Genomic DNA, 25533 nt, shown 5'->3' on the forward strand with positions numbered 1-25533 from the left:
AATCCACAGGAGGAGAGACTGAGAACACCTGTCAAACTGAGAGAACATATCTAATACTTAGAAATGACACAAATCAGAATCACAGCTTACAGCCTCTGTGTTTTCACTTGACTTCTGGAAAAAAAAAAAAAAAAAAAAATCTCAGCCTCCCAGAAAACAACCTAGAAGTTTCTTACAATTTGGTAGCTGAGAAAATAACTTAATATTGGGTATTTTCTCCCAGGGAAACTTCTACAATCAGGGTAGGCATTTTAAACTTTTCCATTTTGGTGGTTTCTTTTTCCCTGTGGCAGGGGGTGGGAACAGTGAAAGAATGGGTGTGATTTGTGTTTACATGAAGGAATTTGGTTGTCTCACAGGGTCTGGTAGGAGTTCTCCCTCCTCAACTCTCCTCCTGAAGTAATCTGGCTTCAGGGCCGGGAACAGCCACTCTCCTTAGGAATTAAAGTGCATTTGTTCAGTGAGAGGGGGGTGAGGGGAGGTGTGGTTTACACTTAAGTGATAATGATTAAAAGAGGGTGGGGTGAGGGGAAAATCCTATTCCTATATATAGGTATTTATAATTAAGGTCATAATGAGAACAGATACTTTCTAAGGAAATAAGATGCACAGACCCAGTCCAGCGCTCTCAGAGGTGGAAGACAGCTAGCCTGGCCCACTGACTTTTCCGAGGCATCTTTATTAATGGAGTAATAGCTTCAGATGAAAAGACACAAACCTCAAATGTTTGTTTTCTCAAAGGGAAAAAACAGACTGGTAGGTTCTTACACTTTAAAACCCTACCTCACTCCCTTTCAGGGATAACAACATGTTAGAAATTGATTGTCGGTTTTAATATGAATCTTTGATTAGCAAGTTGTGAAAAAATGTTACATAAGTTTGCTGCTTACAAATACGGTAGCCTTTAAAAACTCCGGAAGAGGGGGCATGTGGATCCTTGCTATCAGTATCAGTCGAGGGGAAGTGAAAGTCTCCTATGGTCTCTTTAATAGCTACCACCAGAAATCTTATTTTCTGGCTATTTTCCTTTAAATACTTTACTATTTCTTGGGGGACAAACCCCAGAGTTTTCCAAAGAGAAGTAAATGCTACATTATTAGCTGTATGAAGAAGTGATGGGCTCAAGATGAGAAGAGGGAAATGGTCCTGGGTTCTGGCCTCTGAGTCCAGTGTGATCTGCTTTTCACAGTGACCAGTGGGAAGGCACAGTGCCAGGGACAGGTAGATGGGGGACAGCTGTCACCCACCATATAAGCACCATAGAGAACAGGTGGACAGATTTCTTTCAGACCATGTCCATCTGAAGGAAACCAAATTTCAGCCACCTTGACTTTCTAGCTTTGAACGCTCAGCTTCTCTTCCCCTCGCAGGGGCAGAGCATGAGTGGGCCCCACCCTGAATTACTAGGAGTCGGGAAATCTAAGTGCTCTCCCAAGTGTACTTCTCCCTTTACTCACTTATGCTGACATGCCCAAAATGGAGAGTTCTGGTTTTAAGATTTCTTAGAGGAGAGGCCATCGGCTCCTGACTGAATCGGCAGATGGACTTAAGTCCCGCCATTAGATCACAAAGTCCTGCAGTGGGCTAAAACTGCGAACAGAGACCGGGGCAGATACGAAGTTAACGGACTGAGAACACATTCCCATAGCTTGAGAATGTTTTTCTTTTGTTGAGAGTAGGGGGATGGGGCCGAGTGGTGAAACTGTAGTCAGACTAGCATTTGTGTAGCCGTTTCAGAAAGGACTCCTTAAAAGTTGAAGAGGAACCAGCAAGCCAATCCAGTAGGGCAGAGAACTTGACCGAACTTCATAGTCCATAGAGAATTCCTGATAGGGAATTTGTTTCATTCCTTGCTTAAAACATAAAACAAATTTCTATATATTTTTTACCATTACTTCCCCATCCTCCTCCTCTAACCCCCCCCCCCGCCCTCCCCCCACAGAAATCTTAAAATCCAGTGCGGTATGATTTGCATGAATTTCAACAATGTTTCACAGTACTCCACAATGCTCTTCACCATGAAACCCTAATGTGCTACTCTCTGGATGCATGCAAGTCCCAAAGGCTGCTGTTTGTCTGTTCCACCCCATATCAGGAAGCCTTCAGAAATTTTCTAAGGCATAGGAGGCATTTTCTCTGAAAGACACTGCAACATTTACATGCTAAGCAAATAGCTGAGCCTCAGTGTTATTTCAATGAAATGTCATAGCTTGATGCTAATTCAGTCCTCTGCACTTATCCAGTCTTTCCTTCTTGAACACACCACCTATTTGAAATTTAAAATATCAATTATTGTAGGCATTATATGAATGAAAATTTCTATGGTGCCCAGAATTCTCTCAGAAGAGAGACTACTATATCTGTGTGCTCTTAAACACAAATTTCTGTCACGAATGAGAAATCACTTGGTAGCTAGTCATTTTGAACGCGGTGGCAGGAGGACTGGGGTTGGGGGGGGGACGGTGGAGGGAGAGTGTCTCACTTTTAAGGTAATCAAACAGTTCTCCCCTTCCCATTACCAGGCGTGAAGTTGCCATGGGCAGGCATGTTTACTACCTGGGGTGGGAACAAAGAAAAGTATGGAACTTCATTTGGGAATTACTGGGTTAGGTCCTTGACATCCTGGAATAAAGAGGCTAAAATGACTCATTTCACATTTCATCTAAAATTCAGAAATATTTAAGCCTTAGCTAGTGCATTTCATTCACAAAAAAAACAAGGAAAAGTGAAAGTCACTTTACACTGAAATCCCACTTAGAAGACAGGCTAAGAGACAAATTATCAAATGTACCACCATCACCCCCAGGAAGGACCCTTCTCTTTTTCCATTAACTTTAATAATGCTACCTGTTTATTTTACAACTAGAAATCATCCTAGGCAGGTTGGGCTTGGCCCTTTCAATAAATTCAAGTGCTCTATTTTAGCTATCAGAGTTGAGAAATCTCCACTCAAATCACATATGCAAAGAAAAGAGGATTCTAGAGACCAGAGCTTGAAATCGTTTTGCTTACTTCTGCATACTTTGTTTTTGGTAAAGAGACAAAACTGGATGGATGCAAAATCTCTCCCCAGAATTACTCTGAGGACAAATGGATGATCCATTTTACCACCTGAGCGTTGGCCCACTTTAAACTCAGAGCCATGCGTGGGATATCAGTAAAGGTATCTTATGACAAAAAAGAACCAGACTGAGGTGATCCTGCCGGAGGCCACTCAAGATTACCTGGCCAATGATTCTCAACCTTGGCTGCCCATTAGAATCATCTGGGGAGCTTTTAAAGCCCATGTTGCACAGCAGACTGATTAAACTCAGTAATTTTTTAGATGCCCCAGGTAAGCCCAAAGTGCTGCCAAGGTGGGGAACTACTAGTTTGGGTCAGCTGGCTCTGTAATAAAAAGCATGCAGGCCGGTGATCACTCAAGCCAGAGGGAAGAAAGGTCAGACTCCGTGCCTCCTCTCAGATTCGCAGAATTAACACGCACCCCAAAGAAATTACCTAGGCATTGTTCACCTTTTTGTTTTGCTTTTAAATACATCACTTTGGCTGTAACAGGTCACACAGTCAACAGTAAATTATGGATTTAGGTAAGTCTGCACTTAATTATGTGTTACGGCAAAAGAGCTGGCTGGGGACAGGCCTAGGACAGACTTGGCACAAACAAAAGAGAAGCCAGGGGGAAGAATCTTCCTAAGCAGGAGTTAATTCCTGAGTCTAGGATATGAGCATGGCTTACAGGCTGACGATTATTCTACAGTTAGAATAACAGTAGCCGGGCAGAATCTCCTGCCCGCGGTCCTGTCCCTGTGCCTTAATAAAAACACATGCTGCGCACACACACAAAAGAAAGAAAAGCAACAGCTGTGGTGAGTAGATTCACGTGATTCTACTGTCTCCTCTCCCTTCAGTACTCCCGCTGTTTTCGGGCAGAGGTGACTGGGTCAATTGTCACCTAGGAGGAACGCCCGGCTCATTATCTGCAATTTCACACGGCATCCTCTCATCGCCTGCTCTACCCAGTCACCAGGAAAGCAAACACTTACCAGCAAGTACCTAAACACAGAGGCCAACCTCCAAAAATCTGAAAACAGATCACTCTCTCCTTCTCACTCTTAACCTGAAAATCCCTGTGTCGACATCACAACCAGCCAGTGTAGAGTGAAAAGGTGGCGAGCATTCCGGGATAGCTGTTAAAGGGCCGACGGTCCTTCCTAGGCTGTAACACATGTTCAAAATGTAGGCCAACCGCCACGGCTCAGTGTGCTCACGCCCCGGACAGTCAGGTGAATGTTACGACTGGATTTAAAGATCAGGCGGTGTGCCTAGTGACAATTTACTGCTGAAACTGAATTTCCTGACACCCACAGCATTCAAGGGAGGCCATCGTGATCGGTACCACAGTATAGGCATTAAAAACAGGAATATCTCTTTGGAGTGACTGAAAGCAAAACAAGCCATCCAAAACCCACCTCCTGCAAACCTCTCTGTCAAGATATTGGCAGAAGGCTCACCATCGGGAAAATAGGGTTAATTATCTAGGTTCCCAGTAATGGGCTGCAATGGCAATTAAACACACACACACACACACACACACACACACACACACCCTCAGGATTCAAACAAAAATGTTTACATCATCGAAAGGAGTTTGGTGCGTTTCTTAAAAAAACAGAAAGATTCCACGTGCACCGGCTGTTCTTGCAAAATAGAAGCCAGGAGAGAAAAGCACTAAATCAGAGTATTCAGACACTGTTTGGTTTGGGCAACAAAGCTGAACATGAACATCTGCCCATGACAAGGGGGACGGTGATACTGCAAACCCTAGATTTTGTGTCCGGCTTTCCTTTGCTTGCTACAAAAAGCACACTCTTTCTTCAGCCAAGTGCTCAGAGGTAGAGTTGCTGAAGCGAGTACAGAAGAGAATGAGGTGGACAGTGGCTGAGGAATCCAGCGTCCTGCCCAGAGGGCTCCAGGGCAATATTGGAATATGCTCAGTCTTTAATGGGAGGTAGACTACATCCTACATTGACTTCTCTGCCTTCACCAGACACCTTTTTCTCACATACACACGTAAAATCACACACACGTAGCTGGCAGCTCGCAATAAAATTACAACTTGCACACCCACCCCAACAGCTACTTGCAATCGAAATTCGATATTCAACCCCAGCTCTTCTTAGTAGATGCAAGCCAACTTTGTTCTTTCGAGGTCCCTCGTTTCGCCAGGCTTTTTAGACATACGTTTCACTTTAACACCTACATCTTTTTTTGTCTCTAAACAACAGCTACACTAAGTGGGTGCAATGTGTTATAACATCTTTATAAATAGAAAGTGCAAGAAATAACTTCCTTAGCCAAAATACAAAGCGACAAAGGGCTCTCATAGCCTACTGTGCCAAGAATGTGATTTTCAGAATCAATGATACAACTAACAAATGCTTCTAATGCTACCAGGGTCATAGTGGATGAGTAAATATATTTATAAACATACATTTATGAAAAAAGATATTACGAAAATAGCCAAACTTCCCACAAAAGTTATTTGCATGAACTATCTTTAGTATACCACTTTGTGTTCAATGCACATGCATATACAATTGCATTATATTAGTGTTATTTTTATTGGGCCAGTTTTCCAAAAAGAAAACAGGCTCAGTTTTTAAAACTTCAAGTTACATGATTTAAAATCATTTTTGTAAAAATATTAGAAATACCATATAAATTTTAAATCTCTCTGCTATCGGACGATAGCTATGCTAGACGTAGGTTTGTCACACTCTTAGTGACCTCTGCTTGCGCATCTTGGCTTCCAGAGGAAACACATTTTACGTTTTGTTCCCTGTGTCGTATTTCTGGGCTTTTGCAGTAGTTCTTGGAGAACCACTACAGTTAGGATTCTATTCCTTTGTAGGAAACTCAGTAGATCATCTTCCAGTACGTCACAAACGCCTGCTTTAAAGATATAGCAGAGAGCAGAAATCAGAACCCTAAGGAATTTCTACTCCCAATGGGTTGTTGTGACTGGCTCGAAATGGTTTGACCTGCAACGCAGACAACAAAGAATATGCTGGCAGTCTCCAGGTTCCCCTTCTTCTGACTTTGTTCTCTTCCGCAAATCCAGACCGCGGCGCTAAATTTTTGTGCCACCACCAGATGACTTAAGAGTGACAGAGAATCTGGAGGAGGGCCCAAAGAGCCATAAAATACAGAACGAGAAACTTCTCTGCAGATCATCATGAGATATTTCATTCCCTGGGAATATATTTTCAAAGACTTCTCTGACACCCAAAGCAGACTTTGACGTACATCAGAGTAGAAATGGGGATCAAAAAAGAAAACGTGAAGGCTCATTGACTTTTATTCACTGAAATATGCCCCAGTCCTTACATGATAAAATCTAGTCTTGATGCCTAAACGCCTCGAACGTTTTGTCCCTGGTTCTCCAACTACAAATGCCAACATTTTTTCTTTCTCTTCCAAGCATTTTGTAAAGCCCTAAATTAAGTCTTCAGCCCTGAGTACCTTTTCCTGTATTTGCAATTCCTGAGGCCTGACCTAGGAAGAGACCTTTTTATGATACTTCGGGATAACTAGCAAGAAGCCCTCGCAGCTAATCCTCCAGGAGTCCACTGCACTTGGAATGGATGGATAATCCCAAATCTTTCTTCTCTTAGAAAGCTTGGTTTGGGGATGATCATTTTCAGAGCAGGATTTATTCTCTGCCCATATTTCTTCTGTCACGGCAATAGTCTAATGAGTGTAAGCCAGCAAGAGTTTAAATATAAAGCACCCTAAATCTGACAAAAATCCTAACAGTTCAATGATCTGTTATCTTAGATGAGAGGTTGATGGCAACTCTTGATTTTAAAGGATCAACAACATAAAAAATTGGGCAGTGAATTTTCTCCTAAGAAAGGTAATAAAAATGGGATGCACTTACTTATTCATCTTCTAGCACAAAACTGTGCCCGAGGTGGTGTGGTGGCAGTAAAGAGAGGCCTAGGGTGGGTAGGCAGAACTTGAAATGATCTCAAGAATGTGACCATGTAGCCACTCCATAGAAACCCCTGGAGAAAGAGATTTAGTAGCCATACGAATTTTCCATACCATGGGAGTTTGTGCCTATTTATAAACGTAAATACAGCTGACATCTCTAACAAACAAGCTTCTTTCTCTAACAGTAAGCTTTTTACTCTTTCTGGAGTACTTCTGGCTCAGTATGTACAGTTACTGCAGCTTCACAGGAAAAAAACAACAAACTAACAAATGCTCACAACTTGGAACTTGGAACAAAAGAAAAACAACATGGACATTTTGCTGTAAGATCAATGAAACTTGGTGGGTGGGTAGCTAATGAAACCTGTGCTTAGGTATTTGTCTTATTCTCCCTCTAGCTCCTTTACTGACCCGTGGCAGACGAAATAAGTGGTTTCTACGGCATGGACAACTAGCCCAAATGAACGAACGCAGAAAATTCAAGACAAATCAAAAACCCAAGGCCACCTATGAAAGACTGAAGTGGCCCCAAATCCTTGACAGACACACATGCCATCAGGTGGTATGTGCTCTTCCCTTGAATCCAGGCTGACCAGTGACTTCGCTGACCAATGTATGGTGGTGACTCTGCGGGCAGCTCTGGGCCTGGCCTAGGGAGGAGTGGCACTTTCTGCCCAGGCTCTTACAGGCCTGAGCTGCCATTTAATAAGTGTGACCGCCCTGATGGAGAGACCACATGGAAAGTCCCTGAGACTCCAGGGAGGGAGAGGAGGCCCGTGAGCCCAGACTACTGCCCTCCCTGCCAAAGTGTCAGACATGCGAATGAGATCATCTTGGAAACTCCAGGCCAGTCCAACTACCTGCTGAACACCACCAGGTGACCCGAGTCATCGCCACAGGGAGAAAGAGAATTGCCTGGATGAGACTTTCCTGAATTTCTGATTCACAACATCACAAGATCTATAAAATTGTTGTTTTAAGTCACTATAGTTTAGTTTGTTACAAAGCTAGGCAGTGGAAATGCTACCTTCCAATTTCTCCCTTGGTAGTAACTTGAACTGATTCACAACCAGACCTATCAAATGGGTGATTCCTATCAAACGGGCAATATCTCCAAAAATATTCACCATCAGCATCTGTTCAGAGACCAACTGCATTATCTTTTGAAGCAATCTTCCAATCATGCTTTCTTGAAAATTTACTAAAAGTAGTACTGTTACTGGCTATTATTTATTCCAGTTCACCTCAACTCTTTGTAAGTAAACAGAGTCAATATGATGTGGTGGAGACAGTCTGGGCTTTGGAATCAAGCCTGGTAAATATCGGTTTTGCAATTTATCCACTGTGTAACCTTGTGTTCGTCAGCTTCTTCATCTATAAATTGTGGTATAATGACACCTCTTAAAGGCAACATAGTCTATTAGAGTGTTAACTCCAGTGTTAGACTGCCTGGGTCAACCTCTCTGTGCCTCAGTTTCTTCCTCTCTAAAGCGAGGGTAATAAGTGTCCATCCTATTGGGACCGCCACCAGGATTACATGAGTTAACAATATGAAGCACACGGACCTGCGCCTGGCACACAGTAAGCATTCAAAATCTCAGCTAGTTTTAGTTCTACTGTTACTACGTCAGAGGATTATTTTGAGGACTAACTGCCATTATGCCACTAAAGCACTTAGTACAGTTAATTCTGTCCCCCTCTTTTTGATCTCTGTGATGAAAAGTGCAGGCTTTTAAAAAGCATACATCCAGACTCTAACCAAGTGGATTTAGGACTCTCAAGTATAGGAAGCCACATCTAAACTATGTCTAAAATCAATTTTGTTGTATGAATTCCAAGCACACTGGTACCAATAAATACTTAATCTTTACTTTGTGGACCAGACTCTCCTGTATGCTACTTCTCACTTAAGGTATGTGATTTCACAGAATAGGAAACATTTTCCCATGAGATACTCTGACTTTTGGCATTATGGATTAATTCAGATTCTAAGATTCACAGTATACTAAATTGTATTGTTGTCCATAGAAGATGCTGTATGTGTATCTGTCTTAACTGGATGGGGAGTTCTAGCCTCCTCAGGAGGACTTACTGAGTAGACGTGAAAGAAGTAAGCATTAGAAAAGTTTTATTTTTCATGAACTGCTCTGCCTTTATAACTTAGCTTTGCTATTTAAAGCTTCCACTATTTGAGCTAGTAGGCCCTTAACTGTTAAGATGGGAAATATCTACTAAGTAGATAACAGGGAAGATGTGAGATAAGAAATTTATTCATGTATGTATTCTCTGTAAAGGCGATAGACATTTCAAGTAATAATTGCCTTCTAAGTCATTGCTGTTCCTTGCAGTTGAGGGAAAAGGTAGGCTGCCTGTACAACAAAACTGGATAGTCTGTACAAATGTTTTCCAGGTTTTGATATCACAGTTGTTATCAATAATTATACCCTTTGGAATGTAACTGAGTCAGGTGTCTTAAAGTACTCATAGTACCTATCCAACTTTGGCTTGTCCTGAGCAAGAAAACCTCCTTACTGCAAAATAAAAAGACTGGCTCTGGGAAAAGCACTACTTAAAAATGAGAGGATTGAAAACAGAAACAGACTCTAGAAAGCAAAGAAGGTAAAACAGAAGACTAATAATTATCAAAGATCTCGCTAGTGCTGGGCAAACTCAATTGTTCTGCAACGCATTCATACAGAAATGGCAGCTACTCCCCAGGCCTCACAGAAAGCTGCACGCAGAGGACGCATCGGGCTGTCTATGGCCAATGTTCTGTATGCCAGAAGGATCAGAATCGCAAATTAATCAGAAAAGCAACACTCCAAAATCTCTAAGACGAGGGCAGAGCTCAGCTAGGCAAACATCCTTACAGGTAAGGATTATCTACTACTCATAGAACATTTCATATAAAACTTATGAATATCAAACGGGGAAAAACAACTTGAAGAAGGACTAGGAAGGAGGTGCCCTACAGGAGCTTAGGTCACTCACCCAAACTCTGTATGTATGGGTGGGGTTGCCGACAAAGTACAAGTGAAACTCACTGCATTGTGTCAGCCCAGCCTAGAACATTTTGTTCAGATAAATTTAACTCAGAAGTCTATGCATGGTGTCCATATGGGGAACAATTATATTCTCCTCCTGCAAGGAATTCTGTTTATAATCATCCTAGCATTTTCCATTTTTGCACATCTGGCATAAATAAGCTTTTTGTGAACAGTAAGAATGAACATTCGGAAGCAAATAAATAATAGCCCAGTATATATTTAGAAACATCATAGACAGTAACAGACATCGGAAGATAGGGCTAAGAGGAATTTGAAATCTTCAAAGATTTCATTGTTTTAAAACATTCATTGGGGGAAAAAGAAAAGGAAGGGAAGAACATTGGGCTTTTTACTACTCCACATGGAACAGAGTGAGTTTATTTGAGGAAATCAAAATGAAGATTTGTAGACAGGGAAAGGGTAGGGGTTTCTAATCTAGAAGGACAGTATTTTGGGTAAGAATCAAACCACTTATTCATAACAGAAGTTAATTTTTAATATTAGTGGAAATAAATTCATTCTTGTCATCATTATGCAAACCAGTTCAAGTTAACTCAGAGGAATGGCAAAACTTACTTATAAAAACATTAATTTTTTTACAGTATTTTATGTAAACATGGTACTCATTTAACCCTACATTATTATGCATGGGAATTATATTTTTAAATTACTTTGTTACATCTGTAACTACCATCCTAAACTTTGATCTACCTGCACCTTTAAGGCAAGGACAGATCATAAGGCTATTCTAAATGCTTTTAAAGCAATGGGAATCATTAAGAAGGAACACAAACAGGGTTCTGAGAAAAAGGTCTAGGAAAAGATGGTAAGCTCTTTCAAGGAACTGATGCATATATGGCAACAAGAATTTAAAACCTCAACCAAACTATTACAAAGACAAAATGGCAGGAGTGACAAAATTCTGGAGTTAGCAAACTTTTCTGTCAAGTGACAAATAGTAAATTTTCAGGTTTTGCTGGCCATGTGGTCTCTGCCACAAGCACCCAACTTTGTCATTACAGTAGCAAGTGGCCATAAACAATACGTGAAGAACAGGTATTCCGTATCACTTTATACAGTCAGATGGCCTCAGGATTTGGCCCTGGAGGCTGCGGTTTACTGATCTAATTCACAAATGCTAGGAATATGCTAAGGGGCATCCTCTCAAACTCAGGGATTTACCTGACTTAATAGCTTGGTGTCCCTTTTCTAAATCTCAACAACTACAATACTTCAATATTTTGCACACTTTCCCAAATGGCATAAGAGCCCCGTTTTCAAAAATGAGTTCAATAAGAACTTCTCGATTATGCCTTAAACGAGTAAGTAAAGAGAATGGCATTTGAGAAAGAGAGAAAAGACAAACAAACAAACAAACAAACAAACGTGTCTGTTGTATCTGAAAAAAGAAAAACTTCCAGGAGTCCAACTCCTTTCTGATTAAATGCCTTCCACTATGATTAAGAAGACTGTTGCCTCTGTTCAGTTTAATTTCCTTTCCATTAACCGTTGTTTTAATTTTTTAAAATTAGATCTTCCAGTCAAACAAAATAGAATTTTTACCAGTTAAAAGAAACAAAATTAGTGTCAAGTAACAACTAAATTTTTTTAGAAGTTATTTCTTGACCAAAGACTATTCTGCTATTAAGGATGAAGTGCACTGTTCCACCAGACCACTTCCAGCCAAGGCCAGATTTCAGCTATGGAGCTGGGAAGATAATAGTTTATTTCTACTGTCGTAACATCTTTGGAAACCCTGTTTTACTGATGTAGAGGGAACTGGAAACATCTAAAAATACCAAAAAATAGAATAACCAGAAAACTTTCCTTAACTGCTATCTCCCTTCGCTTCCAACCTTATCATTTAGGAATGAATTTATTTTTACTTATTCAAGATTCGATTCAACCGTCTGGTACAATGATGGCTTGGGGGTAGTTGGCAAATTACATAAAATAAAACTCAACTCAGTTCAGAGGTAAATATGGTTCTGAGTAAAGAGAGAACAAGTCATTAGAAAGAGCCTTTCTGCCTAAGCACAGTGTTCCTGTTCATGCCAATGCTATATTTATCCTGGTATCCGAGTTCAGAGAGAATAAAAGGTACCTCTTAGAACAAAGGCAGATTAAGACACTGCCATCTCTCTTCTTCTGCTGAGAATATTGGGTAGCTCCTTTGCTATCAAGTGCCATTCAATGAATGGAAACAGTCCCAGTGTTTGCTATTTTCATGGCATTAAAGTACTTACTGATGATTTAGCTCTCAATGCTAATGCAGTTCCCTTCACAAGGTGACACGTGCAAGTTAAGATTTGGTAATGAGTTTTCAGCATTAGCTACAGTCCATCTAGTACATCCTTAAGAGAGGTATCCTCTGTGCACACACCGATACAGCTATTCATTAATGCAGATAGAACACTACTACTACTATGACCCTACAGTGATGTTAACTAAGAACTAGGACAATGTCACAGTGAACCTGGATAAGAATCTTGGACAGTTATGTAGAATGCTAATACCTTTTCTAGCTAACACAGAAATTGCTTTCAGAAACTTTACTTCGTTTAAAAGCTAGCCTGGCTTGAATGTTCATGAATTCCATGGCTCCGGGCTAGGCCAATGAGGTGAGGACCAGCCAACACGACTGTGCTGATGTGGTCCTAGAAGACCAGGTAGCACTCTATTCACAGTATCAATTCAGCAACATCTATTACAAGTGGATGAGAACGGAAGGGAACCCAACAAACACTCCCAGCATTTCCACATCTACTAGATAGTCTCTATTTCGTTTAAAATGCTTGTTGCTAATCCTGGATGGAGTACTGACAAACGCTGCCAACTTTCTCTTTACAAACATTACTGCAGTTCACCTTTACAATTTGGTCATAGTTTAAAAAGCTCCATTTTCTCACAGAAAACCTAAGAAACTAACAAAGCATAAAGAACTTTCCAACATACTACTTCTCAAAAGTAGGATGGACTTAACATTTTTTTGGTAGGCTTAAAAGCTCCATCTACAGCAGCATATTCTGTACTTCTCACCTTCCTGCCTATTTAGTAATGGCAAACTGTTCATGGACAGACGTGATTACCAGCTAAAATGTTTCACTAGAGATTTTAGTCTAATTTCAAATCCACTTTTATGCCCACAGGGCATAGCTGGTCCCTAAGGTGGCCCTATCATTCTGTTGCCCAACTAAAGAGGAGAATGCTCTAGTCTACATCTCCTAAGGACAAAGCTTCAACGTATCATTTAAGGGAAGGCTCTCATCAAATGGTAGCATCATAGCATTCCTATTAAAAGACACATTGCTACGTTTTTCCAGAAGAGAAAATAACCGCTCTCTAGCAATATGGTGCAGCTTTATGTGTATATACAATTATCAGATTGTTTGTGAGTTACTCTTTGCATTCTAACTTCCTATCATCAGAGAAACGCCATTCCGTTCCACCCACCTTTCCACATACCACAAAGCATTCTCAGAAAGGGAGCACACACTAACATTCTCACAGATGGCTCACCAGTGCAGGCATGACCAGCCCCTCCCCGAATCTCTTTTACAATCATTCTGTGCCTCTGCACCAAGATAATTTCTTAAACCACTGCATATTTCAATACTCTTAAAAATTTAATGATTAAGAGAAGCTATATATTTTTCTCTTTCCTATTTGCATCTACTTGCCTGCATCCCTTAATAATCCTCCTTCATTCTCTGAATGCAAGACAGGGCATCTAAAACTCTACATGTTTGCTAAAGTTTTTCTGACTCTCAATGCTGGATGAAGAATCTCAGAAATCCCCAGAATTACCAAAAAGGTCCCTTGAAGTTTTAAAAATCTTAGGAATGATTAAGTAACCAAACCTGATCAAATTGATCCCTTGATAAATTTATTGCAACATGATTGTGCCTGATGTTTTCTGGTAAATGCCCTGTAGTGTATTATTAAAAAGCAAAGCTCTTGGAGTCACCAGCAAATTTGCTGATGGTTGGTTTATGAATTACTAGGTTTGCAGACGCGAGACATGGATTTAGTGAGGTTCTTCTATTGGCCTGAAAATATAAACTATTACATACGTAGAAGGAAATGGAATTGTGGTTGCAATAAGAACCATAGTGCTGGATTTCCTCAACCACAATATTGCAGAAAAAATGTGTTTAAAACTTCATATAAAAGTTATCAAATATGGAGACCTGTAGATTTAAAAATACAGTCCAGGCTCATTTCACTAGAAAGTGACATTTCTGATGTAGAATATTGCTGTTCTGTGAAGGTAGGAGCCAGAGAGACTGGATGAAACTTTGGTAGTCAGCCTAACATATTAATTCATCTGGACTAGAGCCATTTCCTAACACCCAAAGATATTTAAGCACTATGGTTTACAAACACCAATCAGGAAGTTGCAGTACTCTGCGCCATTGGACATTTGCACAAAACCTCACTTCCTTCCCCGCTCCCCTCTTCCCCAACATGAAACTCAAGCCATCAAATGTAGCAGAACCTACTGCAAACACTTTGTTGCTCATTTCCCTTCCAGTTGCCTAGAGAGCTTCAGGTGATGCTGCCCACGAGAACACCGCTCCAAGATGGCTGCTTACATGAAACAATCAGGCAAAGTGTCAGATGCCTAATCAGGGCAAAGAGAAGGTCTAACTTTTCAAATCAGTAACAACCACCAGGATTCTTTTTTTTTTTTTTTTTTTTTTTCCTTGAAATGTGAAACTGCATGTTCTGGCAGGGAAGGAAGAGGAGAAATTCCTCCTTCTTGTCACCGTCGCGATTACTTCCTTCTCTCTCACTTCCTTCTCTCTCGTGGCTGGCTGGTTCAGATGACCAAGGCTCCTGCTGTGTTTTAGATCTGGGCAATTACAGCCACCAGGATGATATGGACCAAAGTACAGTGTTCAAACATGACTGGTAGATAAATGACCATTTATCACTGTTTTTTAAAAAAATTTTTTTTCTTATAAAGTTAACAAACCAAGGCTGTTGATCCCTGAATTAGAAAGTTGATTTACTTGATTATTTCCCAAAGTATGAGGTGGGAAGGAGGAGGGGAAGAGCCTCTCGTGCTTCTGCGTATGTTGCTGATCCTCTAGTTTGGCAACATCTTGGGAGTATCTTCCGATCTAGTGATGTGGCGTTTTGTGAATCTAAGTACCAGCCCGTGGCCCTCATGCTGGCTGCTTACGGCCCAAAGGGGAAGAGGGTCTGCCCCCTCCCCCTCCACGTTTCAATCTGGCCCAGTGGTGGACACAGAGCCCTGGGCAGTTTCCCCAGGAGCAACTGTCTCCTCTTGTGAAGGTGACTCTTCCTCAGCTTGTCCTCGAGATGTGACAGTTGTTTCAGGGGAGATGCTGTGAGGCCCCTCCAGGGGAATACAGCCAGGGTGGTTTTTGCGAAAGTGCTGATTCAAGATGGCCTGGAAGGGGAAGCTTTTGCCACATACGTGACAGTGGAAGGGCTTGTTGCCTGTGTGCTTGCGGATATGATACTCCAGCTGATCCTTCCGGGTGTACTTCTTGCCACACATGCGGCAGACAAATGGTGTGATTCCCATGTGCAGGCGCATGTGGCGGTCCAGGCTCCCCTTCTGATTGAAAGATTTGGCGCAGTAGATGCAGGTGAGACGGGGGTTGTAACGGAACCACCGCTCAGATACTTCTTGCTCTCGGAGATACTCCACATAGCCACTTACTCCCATCATTGCGGACTCTTCTACCTGTGTCCAGTGAGGAAAGCAAGAACACATACGTGTAAGGATACATATTGAAAGAAATCAAATCTATTTTTACCTCTCATACCAGGCAACATGCTTATTTTTAGGAGAGACCCAAACAGGAAATGAATTACTACAAAAAAGTACAGATGTTAATATAATAATTAAAAGAACAATCTGAGGACACTCTATTCCATTACTTTAAAAGAGCAAGATGGGGGGCGCCGGGTTTCTCAGTCAGTTAAGAGTCCTACTCTTTTTTTTTTTTTTGTTTATTTATTTTTGAGAGAGACAGACAGTGTGCAAGCAGGGGAGGGGCAGAGAGAGAGGGAGACACAGAATCCGAAGCAGGCTCCAGGCTGCAAGCTGTCAGCACAGAGCCCGATGTGGGGCTCGAACTCACGAACAATGAGATCATGACCTGAGCCGAAGTCAGATACTCAACCGACTGAGCCACCCAGGAGCCCCAAGAGTCCTACTCTTGATTTCAGCTCAGGTCATGATCTCCTGATTCATGGGACTGAGCCCCATGTCGGGCTCCCTGCTATCAGCACAGAGCCTGCTTGGGATTCTCCCTCTTTCTCTGCCCCTCCCCTCAAAAAAGGGGCTCTCTCTCAAAAAAGAAATAAATATTAAAAAAAACAAACATATAGGAGGCAATTACAGTTGTTTGGCAGAGGCTAAAGTACCAATGCAAAAGTTGACTCTGCATTAATTGGAAGAAGACTCCTCTAGCTAGCAATTGGTTTTGTGTCCTTTTCTTTAATTTCTCAAAATGTGTTTTGTCTCCTTTCACATATGTAAACAGACAGTGCCTTCAGCATTTCCAACAGAAGCAGTTCTCAGCAGGTTTGGGAAGCAGTACGTGAAGCCAAGCGTTGAATAGTAACACTGAGGTTTTAGATGATTTCTGATTTGTCTTCTATGATGTTTCCTTCTGCTTCATTTCCCTGGATAATCAAAACTGAACTCACATAAAGGACTAGGGATTATCCCACCAAAAGTTCCTGGGTGACCATGGACAAAGCACAGAGTAACTTCTCTAAGGCTTAGTTTTCTCATCCACAAAATTAAAAGGTGCCAGCTCTGCCGAATTCTCATGAGAATCAAACACAATAAAGGTACCTTGAAATATTTTGAATGCATGTTATTATCCTGTATAGCAATTAAGGATACTGAAACGTGGATTCAAATCTGCATCCTACTTATTGTATGACCATGAGCAAGTTATTTACTCTATGTGTCAGTTTCTTCATCTGTAAAATGAATATAATAGCATCTACCTAGTAGGTTGCAATGAGCATGAATGAGTTAATTCAACGAAGCGCTTACTATAGCCAAGTAAATGTTAACTATTATTAAACATTACAAACTCACAATATTATTCATAATCTTGAGGGAATAGGCTCTGAAAAAACCCGCCTAACTTTTAAGTAATGTCATACCAGTATTGTCCATATGCAAATGTCATACCAGTATTGTCCATATGCAAAGTCAATGTAGTTTAGTTACCTGTGAGATCTTTTTACATTATCTTTTAAAATGTATTTAATTTTTAAATCCTTTGAATTAAAACGTGGGGTTTGAACTCACGACCCTGAGATCAAGACCTGCGCTGATATCAAGACTCAGACACTTAACCAACTGAGCCACCTGGGCGCCCCTCCTTAAGGTTCTTTTTAAGTGAAGTATTCCATATAACGAATACATTTCATATAAATGAACGATTTCCATATTGTCTAAAATTCCATCTAGATACTTGACATGGTCTTCAAATATGTTCACCATCTTAACTGTGAATTACTAATCAGACTCAAAGAACTGAAAGGACTTTATTTTTTTTTTTAATTTTTTAACGTTTTTTTATTTATTTTTGAGACAGAGAGAGAGACAGAGCATGAATGGGGGAGGGTCAGAGAGAGGGAGACACAGAATCTGAAACAGGCTCCAGGCTCCGCGCTGTCAGCACAGAGCCCGACGCGGGGCTTGAACTCACGGACCGTGAGATCATGACCTGAGCCGAAGTCGGCCGCTCAACCGACTGAGCCACCCAGGCGCCCCTGAAAGGACTTTAAAAAGTCATCTATTTGGTTCATTTTTATTTGAATATCTGCAAAACTGGAAATTTCACAGGCAACCAAATAACCCCCTATTTAGGAGATGCCTCTTTACTTATCACCTACTAAGTAACCTTAGTTACTCAAAATTAGTGATAAAACATCTTCTATTTATTGGCCACCTAAAAAGGCCAATGAAGATTAGAAGATTAGAAAATGAGAACTCTGTCCTCAAGGAAATTTCAAAGTAGAAGGACACATAAAATTCATGCAACTAGAAAAAGAATAATTTTTATGAGTCAGTACGGAGTTGGGAAAAATTATACCATATCATCTGTAAATGCTACCGTGGTTTAAGGAGAGATCAAAGAGGCCTGGGCTAGTTAGGGCACATGGAACCAGGAGCTGGGTCTTGGGGGAGCCCAGACACCTGGGAAGAACAGAGTATCCCAGACTGAAGTACAGAGACAGGAGTAAGTTTGATGTGGTTCTGACATACAGAGAAGGTCTGATGAATGCTGATGAGTGGTGGAAGAAGCCAGGTTAAAAAGATTATAATTACTTGGAGAATTAAGCCAAGTATTTTCACCTTCATGTGGCAGACAAAGGAAAAAGCCACAGGATGTTTTTAAGTAAAGAAGTAACCATAGCAGTTTAATCATTCCTGTCATCAGGAAGCTCTTCCAAGTTTATCAGAATTTGTTCTTACTGTAATGTAACTGTAATGTAAGCCCCTGTCTTGTTTCGGTTCTCTATGGCAGGGAAAAATAACTGTGGTGGAGACTCACCATAATGAACTTCCACACATATTAAGGTGTATATTAACTCATCTCTTAATATCATCTCCAGACAATATTACTTATCTGCCGCGACTTTATAGCCTGTACCTTCTGCTTTGTTCAGGCAAACACCCTTGCAGAGTTCCCATATTTATCCCTATCCCATCTACATAAGAATAAGTTATCTCTACTTAATTAAGAAAAAATTTTTAATGTTCATTTATTTATTCTTAGAGAGAACGTGAGCAGGGGAGGGGCAGAGACAGAGGGAGAGAGAGAATCTCAAGCAGGCTCTGCACTGTCACTGCAGAGCCCGAGGTGGGGCTCGAACCCATGAACTGTGAGATCATGACCTGAACCAAAATAAAAAATCAGATGTTTAACCGACGGAGCCACCCAGGTGCCCCTCTAGCCGCTTATTTAAAAAGTGCATTTCATCTCTCTGAGTAACACTTTCCTGAGGAGACACTGATTCTAGCAGTTGCCTGTTAGCGCTTCTGTTCCCACAGCACTGCTCCAGAAGCCTCGGCTCTGTGACTTGTCCCTGCTTTGTGTTCTTGTTAGTCTGCCTTACCCACCCGGAAAGTGCGTGGTCTGTCTCACGCAGCACGTATTTGCACAATAGTGACTGCATCTTACCTGAGAGGTGAAGAGAAAAGGGGTCCTAATTATATGAGTAAAGTTACTTTTCCTCCAAGCTCCTAACATTTTTTTAAAAAAACTTTTTCAAATGTTTTCTATTTATTTTTGAAAGAGAGACAGAGAGACAGAGTACGAGTGGGGGAAGAGCAGAGGGAGAGGGGGACACAGAATCTGAAGCAGACTCCAGGCTCCGAGCTGTCAGCACAGAGCCGACACGGGGCTTGAACACACAAATTGCAAGATCATGACCTGAGCTGAAGTCAGAAGCTCAACTAACTGAGCCATCCAGGCACCTCACATTTTCTCTAACATCTTACTGAAACTAAAAAATTCTTGAAGCGCCTAGGTAGCTCAGGGGCTTGAGCGTCCGACTCTAGATTTCGGCCCAGGTCATCATCTCACGGTTTGTAAGCCTGAGCCCTGAGTCAGACTCTGTGCGAAGAACGAGTAGCCTGCTTGGAATTCTCTCTCTCCGCCCCTCCCCCCTACCTCTCTCTCCAAATGAATAAACATTAAAAAGAAATAAAAAACTAAAAAATTCTAATACTTACATTCCTTTTCTGGTACCCTCACATGGTAACATGCAAGTAAATATAGTTTCTAACAAGGCTTACTGTTACTATACTATGTACACAATACACATCCAATGGCTTAAGTAAAAATCAAACAAGATATTATCATACAACGCAAATGCTAAAAACGTTAGCTACCCAATCTTAATCCACCAGTGTTTCCTTTATTTATTTATTAATGTTTATTTCTGAGACAGAGAGAGACAGAGCATGAGCAGGGGAGGGGCAGAGAGAGAGGGAGACAGAGAATCTGAAGCAGGCTCCAAGCTCCGAGCTGTCAGCACAGAGCCCGATGCGGGGCTCGAACTCACAGACTGTGAGATCATGACCTGAGCCGAAGTCGGATGCTTAACCAACTGAGCCACCCAGGCGCCCCCACCAGTGTTTCCTTTTAAAGGGCAAAGGTATTTACAATTTATTGTGTTCCACTCTGTGAGTTCACAATCTTTTTAAAAATCAATCTTCAGTGATAGACACTTGTGAGAACAAACAAAAATATCAACCAACTACTTCAACTACTTGCTAAGGAGTTGCAAAGAAGATGGAAAACATTATTCCTATCCTTTCTAGAACATTTTAGTCTCACAGAAGATTCAGGAGGAAAAAAAATGAAAAGACACAACCATACAAAAAAAGCAATCACACACAAAAGTGCATAAGCAATTTATTTACAAATACGTAATACTATATAAATCAGTAATTACGTAGTGTTATGCCCACAGAGTATAAAATCAGACTCTCTCCATCCCAAGTCTTAAATTACCTGCATGTAGTTTCCAGGGGTTATTTTATATTACTCTCAGGAATACAGACTGGTTCCTGTAACCAGGGAAGAGTCCCACAATCTTTTCTACTTCTCAAACTCTGCTGACACCAAAAGTGTATTTCCTGCATGCCCACAAGTAAGAAAGAAACAAGTAATCGAATACAGTATTTATTTAACGAGGTCACTGTTACCTTTCCTGTACCTTTCCTTTCTTATTCGTTATATTCTGTTCACACACCGTGGCAGTTTCTTCAACCACTGAGCAATCCTAACCCCACTACATACCTGGGAGCTGGGCTGCTTAGGCTCATCCATTCTCCCAGGAGACTCACTTCTGGCTCTGTGTCTCTCCGTCAAGGGAACAACACTGCCGGAGGGGCTAAATCTGTTGGAAGAGGAGCAAAAAGGGGATAGTAGAAAAATAGCGTCAAGGAACTTAAAAAATGATGACATCTACCCCTTTTTATCCCATGGCTGAGGAAGGGGGAACAAACAGAACAACAGATTTCTAAGAAATACTTTCATATAGTAAATATCAGATCTTAAGGTTAAAAGAGGTCTGCCCTAGTAAATTTAAGAAATACAAAATGGCATAGCAGAGAGACCACATGGCCCGGTGACACTAAGGCTAAATACAAGCTTCTGTCCTTGAGGACCGGGAGACCATAAAAGCATAAATTAAAACTGGGTCTATGATTTTGTTTCTTCTATGTAACTATTAGGTTTTTGGTTGCTCCCTCACCCACGCCCCATGGTAACTTGTTACAGATCTCAGACTGCTGATACAGATCATGGAAGTTGAAAATCTCTGCATCCAAAGCTATTACTTCTGATGCAGTTCTAACACTGGACAAAGGGTGCTAACACAGGGGAATAATAAGTACTGTCCTCAAGGATACTTTAACTGTTAAGGACCGGAGGAGAAAAGACCACCTACAGGAGATATAGGATATGCCCTCTGAATTTCTGTGACACATAATGCCTCTTTTAAGGCCAGATGTGAACCAAAGTAATAGCTTCTTTAGTTTTCATCGTTCATGCAATTTTAATTTATTTTTAAGAGTGGGGAAAAAAACAAATATTACCAATCGAAGTTGGTAATATTTCTTTCAACTGAGGCTTTCTTTCCATTTACTTAGATTAAAATTGTTACTTCCACTCCCCAAAAAATGTTCTGACAATTACAATATGTTAGAAAAAAAAGTGAAGCATAGGGCATAGTAGCACTGGTGGAAAAAAAGAGACTCTCAGGCTTGTGGTAGCAGCAGTCATTGATGAAAGAAAACAGGGAAAGGTATTATCACATGACAAATGAAAAAAAAAAAGAGAAGAAAAGAAAAGAAAAACTATCCAAAAAGCCCTTCTTTGAAATTACTGTGATTACACTAATTTAAAAAGAACGATCACTGCTGGTACCCTACTTCCTCTAACTGTGGTAGACGGGGGCAAAGAAAAGTGAACAGTGCTACAAAGGAAAGTCAAAGTCCCCCAGGCCACCTACCTGTGTGATAACATACCAAGGAAGGGCACTGCTGCCAGGCTCCCAGCTGATGATCAGCTCCCTGCCTGGAAATCCGAGGAGGCCCTGGCAATTACTGATCCTAGCGTGGCTGCAGCTGCTATTCTGATTCATGGAAGTGTCTAACTTTACCATAGTTCTCACAACACTGTGAATACTTCAGGACTAGGAGCTTCCTGCTTTAAAGAAATAAGAACGCAAGTCTTTTGGCACACCTCCGGTTTCCTCAACTTATTTTGGCTAAGAACATCAAGTAAGGAAGACATACTCTGTGCCACACAGAGGGCCTGAGTTAGTGACGTCTGCACGACAGCCGTTTAGACGAACAAAGAAAACAAACCGTACCTGTCAATTTCACTGCTTGTTGGCCGAGCCACCTTGGCTCCTGAAGATCCCAGAGTGTAATTTTCCTGCCCCACAGAACCATGGCCGGTGGTGTCAATCACCATGGCTGTGACTTCCTCGGCGCTACTCCCGTCTTCTCCGGAAGGCTGATTCTCAGTCCCAAGCCACTCCTCCAGGTTTTCCGTTTTGATGTGTACTGCCCCAAGAACTCTAACTTCATCATCACTCCGGGCCCCCCGGTCTGCTACTCCCGTCTCCACGTACCACTGTCCTGCTCGGTTGATTCGAAGAATGGGCTCCCGGCTCTCTACATCAGAACTCTGTTCAATTATCTGAGGGCTGGTGGACTCCTCAGGAGGACTGAGCTCCCTGATATCCAACACAGCACTAACCTGACCTCGCCGGTTTCCCTTTGCAGTATTATGTCGTGGGCTAAGGGAACGGTTTAGATTCGGTGTCACCCTGTGAGACTCCGGAGGCCTTTCTGGATGCTTTGTCCTCGTTTGACTCAATTCTGCTTCAACCTCTGCCACATTAATTTTGAAGTGAATCCCCTCCAGGATCTGTGTACATTTGTCTATAATATGCTGCATCTGCAGAAAACTGGCAGCTGTCAGGTAGCTGATGATATCTGCCAGTTGCAGGCATATCCGCCCCGTATAACAGAAAGAAAGGAGCTGCTCAAAAACAGTAGGGTTCTTGATGACTGAAATGGAGACAGTACTCATCTCATTCAAGGACATGTGATCCCGGAAATAGGGTGAACTGGCAGCCAGGACCACTTTGTGAGCCCGAAAAGCCTGTCCCTGCACGTTGACCACAATATCACAGAGACGGCCCTGCATGCGCAGCTGGTTTAGATGGCTCAGGACAGAGTTGCTGAAGTCAGGGATCTCCAGTTGTATGTTCCCACCTTTCTCCATGGTCGTGCCTGAGGGTGTAGGCAGGCATTCAACCCTGCTGAAAGAGGAAACCAAGTTCATTAATAATTTGAATTTCACTCCTGCCATGCTCTCCAATTCAAATCTACTGAAAAATATTTTTTGGTAAAATTTCAAAATCTCCAAGTAAAAAGAGACAACTTCCCTTATGTTTGGATATGGAAACAAGATACCCTTAACAACCCAAATGTGACTGCTAGACTTCTACAAAGTCTACCTAAGATCATACTCCCCTTACTAATAAGCTATGCAGCATCAAAACATAAGTTTAACAGAAGGGGGAAAACCAGTTGTGACAGCTCTTTTTTTTTCTTCTTTAATCACGAAGTATTCATACACTGAATACAAAATCCTTTGATAACTTTTCTTTGAAGGAGGAAAGAAATCAGCTCTTTGAATAAATGTAATTACACACTAATGGATTGATCCCTCTTGCTAATATTTTACTACATGCTGTAGAAGTTATGTTTATTATTTAGAAGGTGACTCATATCCCACATGAATGTATGTAAGCCATTATTTCGAAGCTTGAGAGTCAGAGCCCTCACAAAAAGGCTTGGGTTTAGGACTCTGAAGCAAGGTCTTGGTTAGGAAACATGCCACAGCCGTGTCAGAACTCAGTGAAGATGCAGAGAAGCTGAAGATGTTCAACCTCAGAATTAAGAAAGGGTAGGTACACTGCTTCTATCTAAATTCAAAGCTGGGAATTTCAGGGTGGTGATGATGCTGATTCTGAAATGTAATTCCCCAAAGCTGGTAGAAAATAGAGCATTTATCAAATGGCCAATATTTTTACATCAAAGTTTTTCTTTAAACAGCTGAAAACATTATACCTATAACTGCATCCAATAGCCTTCAATGGTTGACACTAGTTTGTGTAAATCTCAACAGGAAGACGCTGACTTGAGCCCAACATGTTTCCATTTCTCTGTAACTTTATAAGACATTACATAGTTAGCTAAAATCTAAAATTTCAGAACTGATCCTGACAAGCTCACAGTATTGCCCCGCACTTACAACACAATCAGTAAATAGGGAAGTGTATACACTGCTTTTAAGAACCAACTTTAGCCAACCTGACCTTTTTCCAAAGCGTTTTTGTTTGTTTTGAAACTTTTAATCCAATAAGAGCCTCTGTCGATGCCATCATGAATTCAGATGTGTTTATTTTGGAGCCTACACCAGCGCCTTTTTTGTTTGCTCTTTCCGGCAATTCCCCAGTGAGGAGGAAGCCCCTGGAGTAAGGTCTCTCTCTACCGTCGGCACTGGAAGGGTGAGAGCTGTAAGAGGGAGAATCGGGAACGCCATGGGGTTGGCCACTCCGGTATTTGAGTGGCTTTAGTCTGCTATAGGAAGCGTGGGTAGTGGGAAACTGACAGAAGGGCGAAATGTCACCGAGGAGCGGGGGGAGGAGAGGGGAGCAAGGCTTGGGGCCGGGGAGCGAGCAATCAGGTGAGGGCAGAGCACCGGGAAGGGGGCGGCGCCCCGGGACCCCGTCCAGGCGGTGAGCGTAGGCGGGCGGGGAGCAGCCCAGAGGTGGGTGTGTGTATCTGGGTGTGTCCGGGCTGCGGTGGGGGAGGGGGCCGCCCATCCCGGGGTCCTGAGGGAGGGGCCCGGCGAGGGGGCGGGTCCGGCAGCTCAGCCCGGCCCGGGGCCAAGGGGGTGGAAGGTCTCCGGTGCCTTGAGGGTGGGGTGAAGGGGAGTGGCTGAGCGCCCCAGGAGCAGGCTGCGGCGGAGCCCGGACAAGGCGGTCCCGGTGCAGGGCAGCGGGACCGGTGTGCGGGGCCCGAGCCCAGTCAAGGAGCAGCACCTACCTCCGGGGGTGGAAATGGGCCGGAATGGGCCGGAACACCGTCCCGGAAGTGAAACCCCCCACCCCCTCCCCCGGAGCGGGCGACGTGCCGGAAGGAAATCACTCACCCTTACACCGCCCCCCTTCCCCTCCCCCAGCGCTTTCCGTCCCTCGCGCCCCCTCCCCTCTCTTCCTTCTCAGTCGGTCGGAGGGCGGGAGCCTTGAGTCACGCGGGCTGTCGTGTCACCGCCCACAATGGCGGGTGGGGCGGGGCCAAGGGGCGGGCTAAGAGGAAGGAGGTGTGGCTGCAGGAGGAGGAAGAGATGACGGGTGGAGACGGGGAGGAGCTGAAGCCGGCGAG

At 42.4% G+C, this 25533-nt stretch overlaps 1 protein-coding gene across 5 annotated transcripts; it reads right to left on the reverse strand.

The window, feature by feature from the left end:
- Positions 1–257: 257 nt before the first annotated feature.
- ZBTB37 (zinc finger and BTB domain containing 37) lies at positions 258–25342 on the reverse strand. 5 transcript variants are annotated; one of them, XM_040446751.1, is made up of 4 exons: positions 25195–25342; positions 22440–23396; positions 20861–20960; positions 258–15762 (listed from the first exon to the last, which is right to left on the reverse strand). In XM_040446751.1, exons 2-4 carry the CDS (start codon positions 23360–23362, stop codon positions 15274–15276), a joined length of 1512 nt encoding a protein of 503 aa, XP_040302685.1. In that variant the 5' UTR covers positions 23363–23396; positions 25195–25342; the 3' UTR covers positions 258–15273. The 5 variants fall into 5 exon arrangements, with proteins under 5 accessions (XP_040302685.1, XP_040302684.1, XP_040302682.1 ...); XM_040446750.1 differs by having other exon boundaries at positions 22440–23399; positions 25195–25341; XM_040446748.1 differs by lacking the exon at positions 25195–25342 and adding an exon at positions 24462–24609 and having other exon boundaries at positions 830–15762.
- Positions 25343–25533: the final 191 nt, after the last annotated feature.

This window comes from Herpailurus yagouaroundi, unplaced genomic scaffold (assembly GCF_014898765.1).
Source record: "Herpailurus yagouaroundi ecotype Mexico unplaced genomic scaffold, PumYag 195, whole genome shotgun sequence".
NCBI lineage: Eukaryota > Metazoa > Chordata > Mammalia > Carnivora > Felidae > Herpailurus > Herpailurus yagouaroundi.

Excerpts from the sequence above, each read along its gene's own strand:
- ZBTB37 (XM_040446751.1), bottom strand. The coding sequence starts at position 23,362 with ATGGAGAAAGGTGGGAACATACAACTGGAGATCCCTGACTTCAGCAAC. Across the intron at positions 20,961-22,439 it reads ACAAGCAGTGAAATTGACAG|ATTTAGCCCCTCCGGCAGTG; the intron begins GTACGGTTTGTT and ends CTCTTCCAACAG. Across the intron at positions 15,763-20,860 it reads CTAAGCAGCCCAGCTCCCAG|GTAGAAGAGTCCGCAATGAT; the intron begins GTATGTAGTGGG and ends CACTGGACACAG.